A 13,238-nucleotide genomic window follows, 5' to 3' on the forward strand; every position below is an offset into this window, starting at 1 on the left:
TCTTTTTAAAAAAAATACGAAAAAACATCATAAATGGTCTATGTGGTGTGAAATGACGAAAATGTCCCTCAATTAACGGACAAAAGTTAACGGAGTTAGCAATAAGGACCAATCGTCAAAAGTTTTGAAAACACAGGGACCATCTATGAGGTTTTTAAACCACGGGGACTAAACTTCAGATTTTAAAAAACCACCATTTATAATGTTTTTTATTTTTTGCGTATTAATATCTTGGTCGGCAAGGGTTTTTAAACCAAAAAGCACGAAACGAAAGAGGTTTCGTTGTGTGGGGTTTGCACCTCTCTCTACCTTCGAGGTTGTACGATGTGGTCCCTCTGCCACCAGACACAAACAGCGGTAATATCCCATTCAACCAATCACAGATCGACAACGTTTTCTGAAACCACTGTGGTTTTCAAATACTACCTGGTTTTCTGTGTCCACTTTCCCAGATATTATATTTTAATTATACTTTTTCCTTTCGAAAAAGGAATATCTACTAAATTTCTAAAAATAGACTACATTTTTATCTTGTTTATATTATCTTTGAATTTTCATAATTTGAAATTTCTGTCCATAAATAATAATATTCTCTATCAAAATACGTAAGATATAAATTATCGTTTCTTTCTTGTGGCGTAAATCTACAAATTTTCTAATTTTCTGTAAAAAAGACACATATTGAACATAAATAATTATATCTTAAAACATTTATGAAAAAACATTTGAAAATAATTATGAGATAAATTATTAGTAACAAAAAAAAAATTCAAATACGCAATATATTGCTTAGGAAACACATATATTCTACAAATTCGGCTATTACCATTTCTAGAAATCTTGTTAATGATTGTTGAAAATTTTGAATTGTGATAATCATCATCATTTTATTCCATATACCTGGACACGTTATGTTTCCTAACTATTTTTTTAAATACTTATTATAATAAGATACTTTTTTAGCGTTAAAATCGAATATAATTAACAAATTACTTGTTTTAGTTTTCCAAAAAAACCCTACTATTCTAATATAAAAAAAAGACTATCCAAATATATTCTACTAAAATTTATGTTTCTTAATGGTATTTGATGAACAAAACAAATAACTTTTTATAACAATAATATTTTGTAAAATAACAAAGAGTTTATTTTTTCTATTTATGACGTTAACTATTTTTTTAATTATAATATCGCATTTATGACGTTGATTATTTTATATTTATTTTGGGTGGAATAACAACCAATGGGACAATAGTGTTAAAATGGGTATTAAAAGGAACCGGCATTTCTGGCTTAATACGGTTATAACTGTAGAGAAACTAAGTTTTTGTGTGTGTGAGAGAAAGACTTAGAGAGAGAGAGAGAGAGAGGGTAATCGATCGCCGGAGAAATGGGAAGAGGAAGGGTGACGTTGAAGAGGATAGAGAACAAGATCAATCGGCAGGTGACTTTCTCAAAACGGAGGTCGGGATTGTTGAAGAAAGCTCATGAGATCTCCGTTCTCTGTGATGCCGATGTCGCACTCATCGTCTTCTCTACTAAAGGAAAGCTCTGCGAGTACTCTACTGATTCCGGGTGCGTACTCTTTCATCTTTCATCCCCGCCTCTTACTTTCTCTGATATTCATCGTTACATTAATGGTTCTGCGTTCGATGTTGATTTTTTCCTCCGTTGAAATTGAAGTCTCCGGTTGATCTTATATTAGTTTTTTCTTTGTGCAACACCACATGATGAAACCAATGGAATTCATGCACGGTTTTCTTCCACGAATCTAAGTTCAATCACGATCTTTTGAGAATCGTAGTTTCTGTTGAATCGGTGCATGATACGTTTGTGTTTTCTTCTTCTTCTCTATTGGTATATGCGTGATGAGTTGTTGAAAGTTAGATTTTTTAGGGTTTTTGATTTATGAGCTGGTTTGGAATCAGAAATAGAGCATGTTGTTCATGTGAGGAAAAAAAAACTGATGATTTTAGGGGGGGAGTTAGTGTCAGTAGGTCTGGTCATATCAGGCAAGTGGCAACTCCTCACAGTTGTTTCTTTCGTTTCTGCTTAGATATTTTAGGCTTATATAGCATTATATACTCTTAATGATCATTGATTTTAGAGAAAATTTCAAAAGCTTTACCTACGACAGTTTAATACGATTGAGATACGAGGATTTTTTTTTTTCTCATTTAAGGTTTCAAAATCCTTTATTTCCTGTCATTTTCAATTCTTTTATTTGGAGGGGGAGAGGGGAAGAAGATTAAATTTATACAATAAAGAGGGAGACAAAGAAATTTAATTAAAACCAAATTCATGTATCGTTTTTATTGCATGTGTACTATTTTCCCAATGTGTAGTATTTCACGACTTCAAGTTTAAGATCTTTGTTAAGGAAAAACAAGTTATAATTAACTCAAAGAGAATAATTAGCACTATTGAATCTTGAATTCATAATCACTTAAAACAAGGAGTTGAATAGGTAATGCCATCAATCATTGATAACCTTCAAGTTAAAATACTTATCTATTTACAAGTGGCCACATTCAATTGATGTTTGCTTATGTGAGAATACTGATTAAGTTTTAAGCATAAGTACAATCAGATACACTCCTTCCATTAGAACTATATTAATCTGACATTATCTTTGTACTTGTGTAAATAAAACCAATAAAATTGGATTGTTATATGTAAAAGTATAACTACACACTTAGCTAAATATTTAATGTGAGTAGTACTGTTGTACTAATGTATCCCTTGGAGAGAGAGAAAATAACAGTTTGGGATTTCTGTAAAATACTGAACGTATATGTACGTTTATCTTTCTTATTTAAAATAAATAAATAAATAAACTAACTATTTGTTAGTAATAACATAATTTTAAATTGATAATCTTATGGATTTCTTGTAGATTCTAATCCCTTTGGTATTAGTGATAGAAACGTGTTATGTTGTGTTATTACTTAACGTATTTAAGACTTAATTAGCTTTTATTGTTGGAATAAATAGATTTCTAACTATTGCGTTATTAAGAGGTCCAGTAACAGTAATTATATTTATACCACCTACAACAGTGTTATTAAATAGTAATTTTTTTATTTTTTATTTTTTTTTTTTTATGCTCTAATATACAAGACAATTCTCATCATTTCATATGAATGTCAATTTTGGTTAATTTGTCCATTTTATAAGTGAAAAATATGGGAAGTAAATTATTGTAGAAGTTTTGAACAACTTTAGCATACTATGATAACTTAATTAAGACATAATTTGACTAATTAAAATTTCCGCATTCTATTTTTTACAATTTCTTAATTACTATGGGAAACAAAACGTGCATAATGTTATATGTAAACGTACAATTGTTATATGTAAAAGTATAACTACACACATACTAATGAATAATCAAACTAGGGATGAGCTTTAGAACCGGGCCGGTTCGGAACCGGAATCGGTTTTCCTATATTATAAGAACCGGGAACCGGACCGCCGGTTCTAGCGCCGGTTCCGGTTCCGGTCCCGGTTTTTCGGTTATTTTTCAAAGTAGAACCGGTTGAAATACTATAGATTGTATGCTATCTTCCGGAGCTTGTAAATGATTCAATATTTAACAAAATTATGACTTTTTACATTCTAAATTGAAGTACAAACACTAAATTACATGATGAAAAAAAAATCAAGTAATTCCGACTTCATATGAGTGAGTTATGCGCATTTTAAAAGCGGGCACAGATTCCAAAAAAATAAAAAGTGCTGAAACAGAAAAGACGCAGCATTAATATGTTGTCTTCCGGGGTTTATAACTGATTCAATATCTAACCAAAATATGTGTTTTTATAGTCTAAAATGAACTACAAACACCAAATTACATGCCGGAAAAAAAATTAAGTAATTCCGACGTCATATGAATGAGTTATACACATTTAAAAAATGGGACAGATTCAAAAAAACAAAAAAATAATGCTTAAATAAAAAAAACGCAGCATCGATATGCTTTCTTTCGGGGCATGTGTCTGATTCAATATCTAACCAAAACATATGTTTGTACCGTCAAAAATGAATTACAAACTCCAAATTACATGTTGGAAAAAAAATCAAATAATTCCGACTTCATATGAGCGAGTTATGCGCATTTTAAAAAATGAAAAAAAATGTCAAACCGGTTCCGATTTTTAGAACCGGGACCTGTTTTCGTAAAGATGGAGAACCGGTAACCGGACCTATTACCAATTCCGGTTCCGGTTCCGGTTCCAACAGTTCTAATGCTCATCCCTAAATCAAACTGTATTTATTGGACCAAGTTAAACTTTATATATTTTGTTAGTAAAATCATGTAGCTAGTTTCAAGAGTTTTGAATGAGTAGCTTTCAAATATGATTATATATAGTAACTTTATTAGATAATAAGTTCTTTTTAAACAAATAATACAAAATGTTGTAAACACTCTAAGTATACAACTTTTAAGCATTTCGATTAGCCCTTTTGATCTGATTTTAAGGTTTTAGGCTATACATTTCTTAAGATTTAGGGTTTATATTATTTTTTGAAGATGTATTTTTCATGCACGTACTCCCACTTCAATATGGAAAAGCACGAGTATGCATAGGAGGATTCACTTATTGTACATGGAACGACAATAGCATTGCTTCCTATGAAACTATTCGATATCAATATAAGTTTTTTTTTAATATTTCTATTATTACAGGGGAAATTAGTATAAGATGACTCTTCGGTCTTCCAACCCATTGGCTAATTTCCCAACACTTGTACTTTTTCAACGTTTTTCTTATTCTATATTATCCCAGAATTTCATGTTCCTTTGTGTGAAAAACAATCTAGAAAAAGCATCATTTGCCACATAAATAGCCATAAACAAATCAGCAAGATTAGTAGGCATTCAAAGAAAGAATATTGTAACTTTAATTTGTGTGGATCAATGCTTGCTTGAAATCTCCTTCTCTTTTACTTACACTTATAGTTATCATTCCATAATAAGGTATCTTTACAAATTACGATGTAAGATCTAACTAAACTATGGGTAATCTCAAAAGATCAAACTAAACTATGGTCAATCTCTAAAGAGGCATGAAAGGAATAAAGTCTTAAAGCTTGTAGATGTAATATGTTTATGAGCAAATAAACAATTTGAAAGGAAATTGAAGACTCCTACTAAGGATATGGATGATGTAAGTTGTCCGGTAAATAATCTTATCTATTATGATGGATTTATATACATGATACTACATTACTACAAGGAAACTACATAGAAAAAAGGAACACCATAATCTAATGTAACCTATTCTATAAATATTATATCTATTGTTATCTTCCATAGTTGTTCAAATTTTGATCTTGATCTTAAGATCTTACCATTTTAAGATCCTACAAGAGAAAAACAATTCTAATCTTACTAGGATCTATTTGAAGCAAGATTTGTAGTGGGATCTTAGGATAACGACTAGAATCTTAAGATCTTAACAGGATCCGATACCACCTTTTTAGTTTTATTATATAGTCGAGGCTCAAATCTGTTTATTCAATTTGAAATCGAGTATTGCAAGTTGTATGAAGTTTCATCGAGCATCATCACTTTATCAATTAATATCGTATTAGGCATGTCACATTCATGATATCCCTTTTGTGATCTTAAGCTTTTAGATGTACATGATCTTGTTTCTTTTTGTAATTAAGATGTTTTTTTTTCTAATTTTTATGGTTTGCAGTAATAAAAATTATGGTTCATGCTTAAAAAGTTAAAGTTGATTACATATCGACATCTTAATTAACCTCAAGTTATACTATATAATGCACACTCAAGACGTTACGAGCAAATTTGAAAATGAGTTCATTTATAGTAGGATCTTCTGATCCCGATCTTACAATCACAATCTTGTAAAACATAAAACGATCATGAGTATGATCCCGATCTTGACAACCTTGCTATCTGAAAACGGAGTAAATATGTTAATCATCCTAACTCGTTGCAAATGAAATCTATTTGTATTTTCTTATATGGTTTGATTAGAATATCTTCAGGTTGAACTGGATGTGTGGTGGTTAGACTAATGAAGGGTATGTTTGTGTTCCCATAACATCTTTGACATACGATCGACTTTGATGTGTGTGTGTGTCTTCGTATGGAATAATTGATTCTTGGCTATATGAGTGAGGAATGGGCTATCACATAAAGTCATATGTGGTTATTGTTAACTACTTAAGGAGTCATCCTAACACATCATTTTCAATTACATATATGTCATAAATCTATATTTTAACTTGGCACCATGATAATATATGGGTGTGTTGCTTCTTACTTTTCGAAGAGCTTAGATTACTTCAAAAAATATAGAATACTATATAGTTGATCTCGTTCAAACTGGGCAACCAATCTAATCTGTTCAGAGAAATCATAATTTCTTTAATATTTTACCTTAGTAGATGTTTCACCCACACGACTATGATCCTATGTGAGTAGAGTATCTCTAAACGTGGTGTGGCCTTGGAAAATATAAACCGAATTTTCTTGTGAATAGTACAATCTAGATCGGATCTCAACCGGTTTTATAGGTGAAGTAGGGCATCCTTTCTAAATAGGTTGGGACCGGTGTGAAACTGAGTTTTAAGAAACCAGATTTTTGGATAATCTAGTTTGAGAGGTAAAGATTCTTTATTTTTGCCATTTTTTCCGAACTTGATTTCGATCTTAGAATTTAACAAAATTTCGTGGTTGATCAAAATAGGCCTAAAACAATGGTAAAAACAATGGTAAACTCACCATTTGGACGACCCATGAACCCACTCTTGGGCCGTCTTGGGGTATATCACGAAGCACTAGGTTCATATCGTGGGGACAGAAACAGCCTAATAAGAAAAACTCGTCAAATTTCTATGACATAAGTTGTTTTTCTAACATTCTGAATCGTTTAAGGGGTACAAATACATTTTTTGTACTTTTAATATAAAATAGTGTTTCTCGGTCGATTGGCTCATGTAAGGGGTCAAACCCTTGCTTAGGAGGTGTTCAAATCATAGTTTGAACTACTATATAATGAAGTGATGGAAAAACTCAACATCTTTCTAATATATCAAAAGATCCGGAGTCGAATCTAGTTTTATAAATAAAAATAAAAACTCGCTAAAATTCCAGTGGTATGATTTTTAGCCAATCCTATCATATCGATATTAAAATGCCAAGACGGGTGATCGTCAAAAGTTTAATTTCTCGAAGAATTTCTATCATTTGGATCCTTCACAAGTTTGTCATTGTCATGAAGAAGTTTTCCTACGGTAAACATCGTATTGCCCAATGCCCACCAGGTTGCACCTTTGTCAAGAATATACTTGAGTTAAGATAGTGGAATCCTTTATGTAGAGTGGGAGGCTTATATACCAAAGAAGTAACGAAGATGTCAAACATCCATGACATGAAACTTACACTATATAAATTATCCAGGGATGATAATGCCATCTATGTAGACTACTAAAATGATTTAACAACCCTCATGTTATCTAAAGACAACAAACTAGTCTTGAAAATTATGAGTCATACCGAACTCTAGGAGAATGCCATAAAATCTCCCAAACCACATCTAAGGAGGCTTCTTAAGACCATATAGAGAATGTGATAACTGGAAAACCCTGGATGTTACACCTTTAATAAAAAAACACTTACATCCTAAATATTTCGCCAAGGACAGTCTTGACTTCGAATGATTAATGGAAACTAAGGAATACAAATTCCAACTGATAAAATCTTGCCAACGGAATAGGTCACATCATAATCAATCTCATATTTTTAAGCATAACCCTTTGCAACCAAGCAAGCTATTAGGTTATAGAAGAGCTGTCAGGATTAAGATTTAATGAAAAACCCATTTACAATCAACAAGGTGTTTCCAAGGAGGAATTTATGCCAAGTCCTAATTATTTAATTAACAATAGGGCATCTATTTCTTCCTGTATTGGCTTAAACCATCTGGGGTGATTAAGTGCCTCAATTATCGGCCATATTATTAGAACAATATGGAGATAAATGGTTGTCATATAAACATATTTCTTATGAGAGAAATGAGAGAGGATCTCATCATAATCAATATCATACGCTTAAGAATATCCATTTTCAACCAACCAAGCTTCAACGGATGAAAGAACCGATGTTATTAAGCTTTACTGTAAAACCATGTTCATTCATTTCCTTAAAGCCATTTAGGATGATTAAATGCCCAACCATCAGTTAAGTCCCTTGAACATTTTAGGTATCAATGGCTATAATATAAGAATATTATTTAGGGGATAGTCGAGGATGTCTCATCACAATCAATATCATATGCTTGGGAATAGCCTTTGAACCAACCGAGCCTTCACGTATGAGAGAGTCATAAGGATTAATCTTCACTGTAAAAATCCATTTATAACCAACTATGTGCTTCCTAGGAGGAAGTTGTGCCAATTCACAAGTATAATTTGACAATAGGGAATCAATCTCTTCATGCATTACCTTAAACCATCTAGGGTGATTAAGTAACCAACCATCGGTCATACCCCTATTAAAGGATGAATATTATTGGGTATCAATGGCCATCATGTAAGCATATTAATTAAGTGAGAGTTAAGAGAATGTCTCATCATAATCAATCTCATATGCTAGACAATAACCTTTTGCAAGTGTTAAATATAACTTGAGCATTTAGAGCATTCTCATGGAGCATCTGGAGAATCTAAGAAAAGGAATGGAGCACTTAAGAAGGGAATGGAGAATCTAAGAAAAGGAATGGAGCACTTAAGAAGGGAATGGAGAACTCAAGATGGGAGTGGAGCACCTAAGAAGAGAATGGAGTATCCTGGATGAGCCATAAAGCAAGGATGCGCCATTTTGGAGGAGAGTGCACTACCTATAGACAAGATGCACCATCTTCATGCATGGTGCACCATCTTGGTGCTTGATGTGCCACTTTGGAAGGTAGATGCGTTGTTATGAAAGAGGATGTGCCATTGTGGAAGAGGATGCGCTACTTGGGAGTTGGATGCTCCAACTTGGGAACAAGGTACACCACTTATGTTCTAGATGTGCCACCTTGGTACAAGGTATGCCACTCTAGTGTGTCATGGTGTACTCCGAAGTATTGATGTGTGGCTGAAGCATGGATGCACCATTTGTGCATCATGATGCCTCATTAGATGGCTTGATACGCCACACATGTTCTTGATGAGCCATGTTGTCCCTTGATGCACCACATAGGTTGTGATGTCCACTAGGATGCTCAAGATTGTCCAAGGATGCTCAGATGTTGAAGATGCTCAAGATGGATGCCCTAAATGGCATGATGTGCCACTATGGTGGAGGATACTCCATCACGATGTGCCATGGTCACTCTTGACGAGCCATCTTGGTTCATGATGCTCCACCATGTGTTTTGCTGATGCTCATGTAATGTATCTCAAGGATGAAGGTTCTAGAAGCAGCTGCATGGCAGATTGTGATTAGTTGACACCTTTCATGGGCCTATGGATTAATGGGCTTGGCCTATTAGGGTTTTATGTCTCATCCCTAGTCTATAAATAAGGATGTCTGCTAGTCATTTCTTTATGTTTTCGGTGTCTTTTGTATCCTTAGTGAGTAAGTCGAATCCTTGTTAGTTGTATTTGTAATCTCTGTTTGAGAACTCTATGAATAAATAATACTCTCATCCTGCCCGTGGACGTGGGTCACCTTGACCGAATCACGTAAATACTATGTCTTTGTGTGCTTTTAGTTTCATGTGTTGTCCATATTACTTCCTAAAAAGGGTCATCAGAGTTTGGCAAGTGGCATCAGGTCTGTTTTGATTCTTGACAAGTGTCGTCTGATTTCCTAACATCAACCAGCTGAGCTTTCAGCGGATGCATCGCCATGATTAATCTTTACTATAACAGCCCATTTACAACCAACAATGTGTCTCTTAGAAGTAACTTATGACAAATCCCAAGTATGAGTTTACAATAGGGCATTTATCACGTCACACATTGGTATTTATTCTAGCTTCCCGTGTCTCTTTTTGTTGAACATAGGATCCCTTTAGCATACATGTCACATAGTCTTTCAAGCTAATTAACTCCTCTCCGAATACCAAATCAATTAAATTTAAATAATTTTATAGAAAAAACATAAACATTATGTATTGTTCATTTGAATTACTACTTGTATAGTATTATACATGATAAACATGGTACAATGTGGTACATTAGGGTAAACCAAGTTAGTGGGGGTAAAATGGGGAATCGAGGGACCATAAACAAATAAACTAAGTTGTAGCTTGTTTTGAACATGCTTAATGAGTTAAGCAGTTAATATGGACAAATATACATGGATGTTTCTTTTCTATTTAATCGGAACAAAATGACCTAAAATTGATCATTTAGCTATTAGCCCTTCTTATTTTATCCCCCTAACTCTTCTTACATTAAAATTGATTTGAAAATTATTTGTTGGAATATAAGGATTATAGAGCAACACCAAAATCTAATGCAAACCTATTCTATACTATATCTAACACATGAACACAATTTCTTTGTAAAAATAAAACACACTTCTCCTTCTGCTTTACTTCTTCATTCATTTGAATTTCTTTTTGATTTTTCTAACACCATTTACACAACAGAATGGAAAGGATCCTTGAAAGATATGAAAGATACTCATACGCAGAAATGCAGGCAAATACAACCCACAATGAAACACAAGTATGTTGCCCTATTCAACATTTTATGATTATTTATTTTTGTGTATATATATTCCTAAAACTCTCTAAATACTTGTAGGGAAGCTGGTCTCTGGAACATGCAAAACTAAAAGCCAGAATCGAGCTTTTGCAGAAAACCCAAAGGTATACTTGTAAATATTTCAATTATTTATTTATATAAAATATAAATACAACACATGTTTTTGTAAAAGAAATTATCGAAAACCATACTTATTTTTATAGGCATTTCATGGGAGAAGATCTTGATTCCTTGAGCCTCAAGGAACTCCAAAATCTTGAGCAGCAACTTGATACAGCTCTTAAACACATTAGGCTGAGAAAGGTATAATTTTTTTTGCATTTCCTTTTCTTATACCAATATTTTATAAAATGTTAAAAATTAAAAATAGTGAAAACTGAATGAAACTTTGTTTTGCAAAAGTCTCAACACTGAACTTTTTTTACTTGCAGAATCAACTGATGCTTGAATCAATTTCTGACCTCCAAAAAAAGGTATATATAATTATATCTCCACATTTCCCACATCCGTTAAAAACTTTAAGAAAATCTATTATAAATAAATAAAAATATACATCTACAGGACAAGGATTTGCAAGATCAAAACAACACCCTCTCTAAGCAAATCAAAGAACTAGAGAAAGACATACCCTCCCACCAACATGATTTGGAGCACCAACAACAAAACAATGAAATCCTGCCCTCATTCCAATTCAACATCTTTAACAACCCGTAACATTACTCTTATATACACTTCTTTATTTTATACCCCATTTGTTACACTGGACTGTACATGACAGAACAGGTTGTACTGTGTTTGACATATATTGGACTGTCTCAGACAGACAAATATTGCAATCTTTGTCCCACACGTAATGTTGTAATGTCGTAATGTCTCGGTCCAATGCATACCAAACACAGTACAACCCTGTCATGTCATGTCATGTCATGTCATTAAAACAGTGTGGACATGAAATGCAGTAATATGTGTGAGCAACCGCGGATGGAGGGTGAAGCGGAAGAAAACTTAAGACAAGCGCAAATGGTGACGGTTATGCCACCATGGATGATTCAATACATGAATAAGTGAACATTTTATAGAGTTTTTCAGTTTGTAATATGATATATATGTGGATGAAATGATGAATAAACAACATTTATGTTTATTACACTCATGGATGTAAAGTAGCTTGCTATATCAGGAAATAGATAGCAAGCTTACTGTTGTTTTTTTTTCTCAGTTGTGTATATATGTTGCAACAAAAGTGGTTGTAGACATTTTGCTGAGTTTTTGTTTTTAATGTAATGTGTTAAAATTTTATTTGGTTGTATATGATTTGTTGCGTATGATGATAACTAAACAAGACTTGATGATGGGTAGTGCCCTATCAACTGAACTAGAATTAAAAACATGAGTGTTTTACTTCATAAGTTTCTTTTTCTATTTTAGAGTTTTTTTTTTCTATAAGTAAGCGACGAGTTACCAAAACTATATTACAATAATGATTTAATTTTAGAAGCAAATTGCATAAGAGTAATTATATTTCTGGCATTTATGTAATTTAACTGTTACATTTTAGTTTCACCAATAAAAAGTCAACTAAGTTTGATAATTTTTTTCTATGTTTATCACTTTTACCTTAGTATAATAGGTTAAATTGGTCGCAATATGATTTCTTTTTGTCAAAGTTCGGTAGATTTTGTGAAAACTTTGACAACAAATATTCCACTAAAGCCACAAAATTTTCTATTTTTACCACTTAGAGCAGTTCACAGTGGTAAACAGAAAAAAAATGTGAAGCTTGGATTACGTTCATTGACAAAACTGAATTATAGTGTTTGAATCACAAAATTGCAAAAGATAGTGATTTTTACAACTTTTTATGTATTTAGCCCTTAATTTAGTTGATATATTGATTTAACTTTTACGAGGTTGCTTACTTCATATTCCAATTCATTTGAAGATTCTTAAAAAATAAATAAATAAATAAATAAATAAATAAAAATAAACATTTTACAAACCAAAGATTCCCTCAGCTTTAGTATCACCGAGTCTAATTGAATTTGAATCAAACTAATTATCTTGCAACAATATACTTTATTCATTAGACCCTGTTTGTTATAAATAGCAACACGTTAGCATTTAGCATTCACTGAACTCAAAAGTCAAGCGTGTGTAAACTTTTTGTCAACATGCGACATAGTGCGCTTAATCTCTAAATATTATTAAAAGAGAAACTTTGTGACATCATCTTCAACAATTAAGATCATTGATTGTGTTTAATTCCTATCTTTTCCACTTTTAGATCGTTACGTCGACATCATCATTTGATCAACTATTTTTTTTGGTCCACCAATTTTATGAAATCTATTAATGACAATTACTTTTAACATTAGGAAATCTATTAATGACAATTAAATCTCACCAAAAATAAACTTACTTTTAAAATTAAGAAATCTATTAATGACAATTAAATCTCATAAAATTAAAATAAAATAATACACCGCCTCACCCCTCAT

At 32.4% G+C, this 13,238-nt stretch overlaps 1 protein-coding gene across 1 annotated transcript; it reads left to right on the forward strand.

Annotated features, from left to right (window-relative positions):
• The first annotated feature begins 1,287 nt into the window (after positions 1–1,287).
• LOC145108275 (agamous-like MADS-box protein AGL8 homolog) lies at positions 1,288–12,049 on the forward strand. The gene is made up of 7 exons (XM_079045305.1): positions 1,288–1,575; positions 10,623–10,701; positions 10,780–10,844; positions 10,944–11,043; positions 11,172–11,213; positions 11,302–11,450; positions 11,700–12,049. The coding sequence occupies exons 1-7, from the start codon at positions 1,391–1,393 to the stop codon at positions 11,806–11,808; spliced, it is 729 nt and encodes a 242-aa protein (XP_078901431.1). The 5' UTR covers positions 1,288–1,390; the 3' UTR covers positions 11,809–12,049.
• The last annotated feature ends 1,189 nt before the right edge of the window (positions 12,050–13,238 follow it).

Source organism: Lactuca virosa, chromosome 4, assembly GCF_052849685.1.
Source record: "Lactuca virosa cultivar CGN04683 chromosome 4, Lactuca_virosa_CGN04683_v6, whole genome shotgun sequence".
Lineage (NCBI taxonomy): Eukaryota > Viridiplantae > Streptophyta > Magnoliopsida > Asterales > Asteraceae > Lactuca > Lactuca virosa.

Bases quoted from the DNA above. Each gene is read 5' to 3' on its own strand.
- LOC145108275 (XM_079045305.1), top strand. From the start codon at position 1,391: ATGGGAAGAGGAAGGGTGACGTTGAAGAGGATAGAGAACAAGATCAAT. The intron at 1,576-10,622 runs GTGCGTACTCTT...TTTACACAACAG, and splicing joins GAGTACTCTACTGATTCCGG to AATGGAAAGGATCCTTGAAA. The intron at 11,451-11,699 runs GTAACATTACTC...CATGAAATGCAG, and splicing joins TTCAACATCTTTAACAACCC to TAATATGTGTGAGCAACCGC.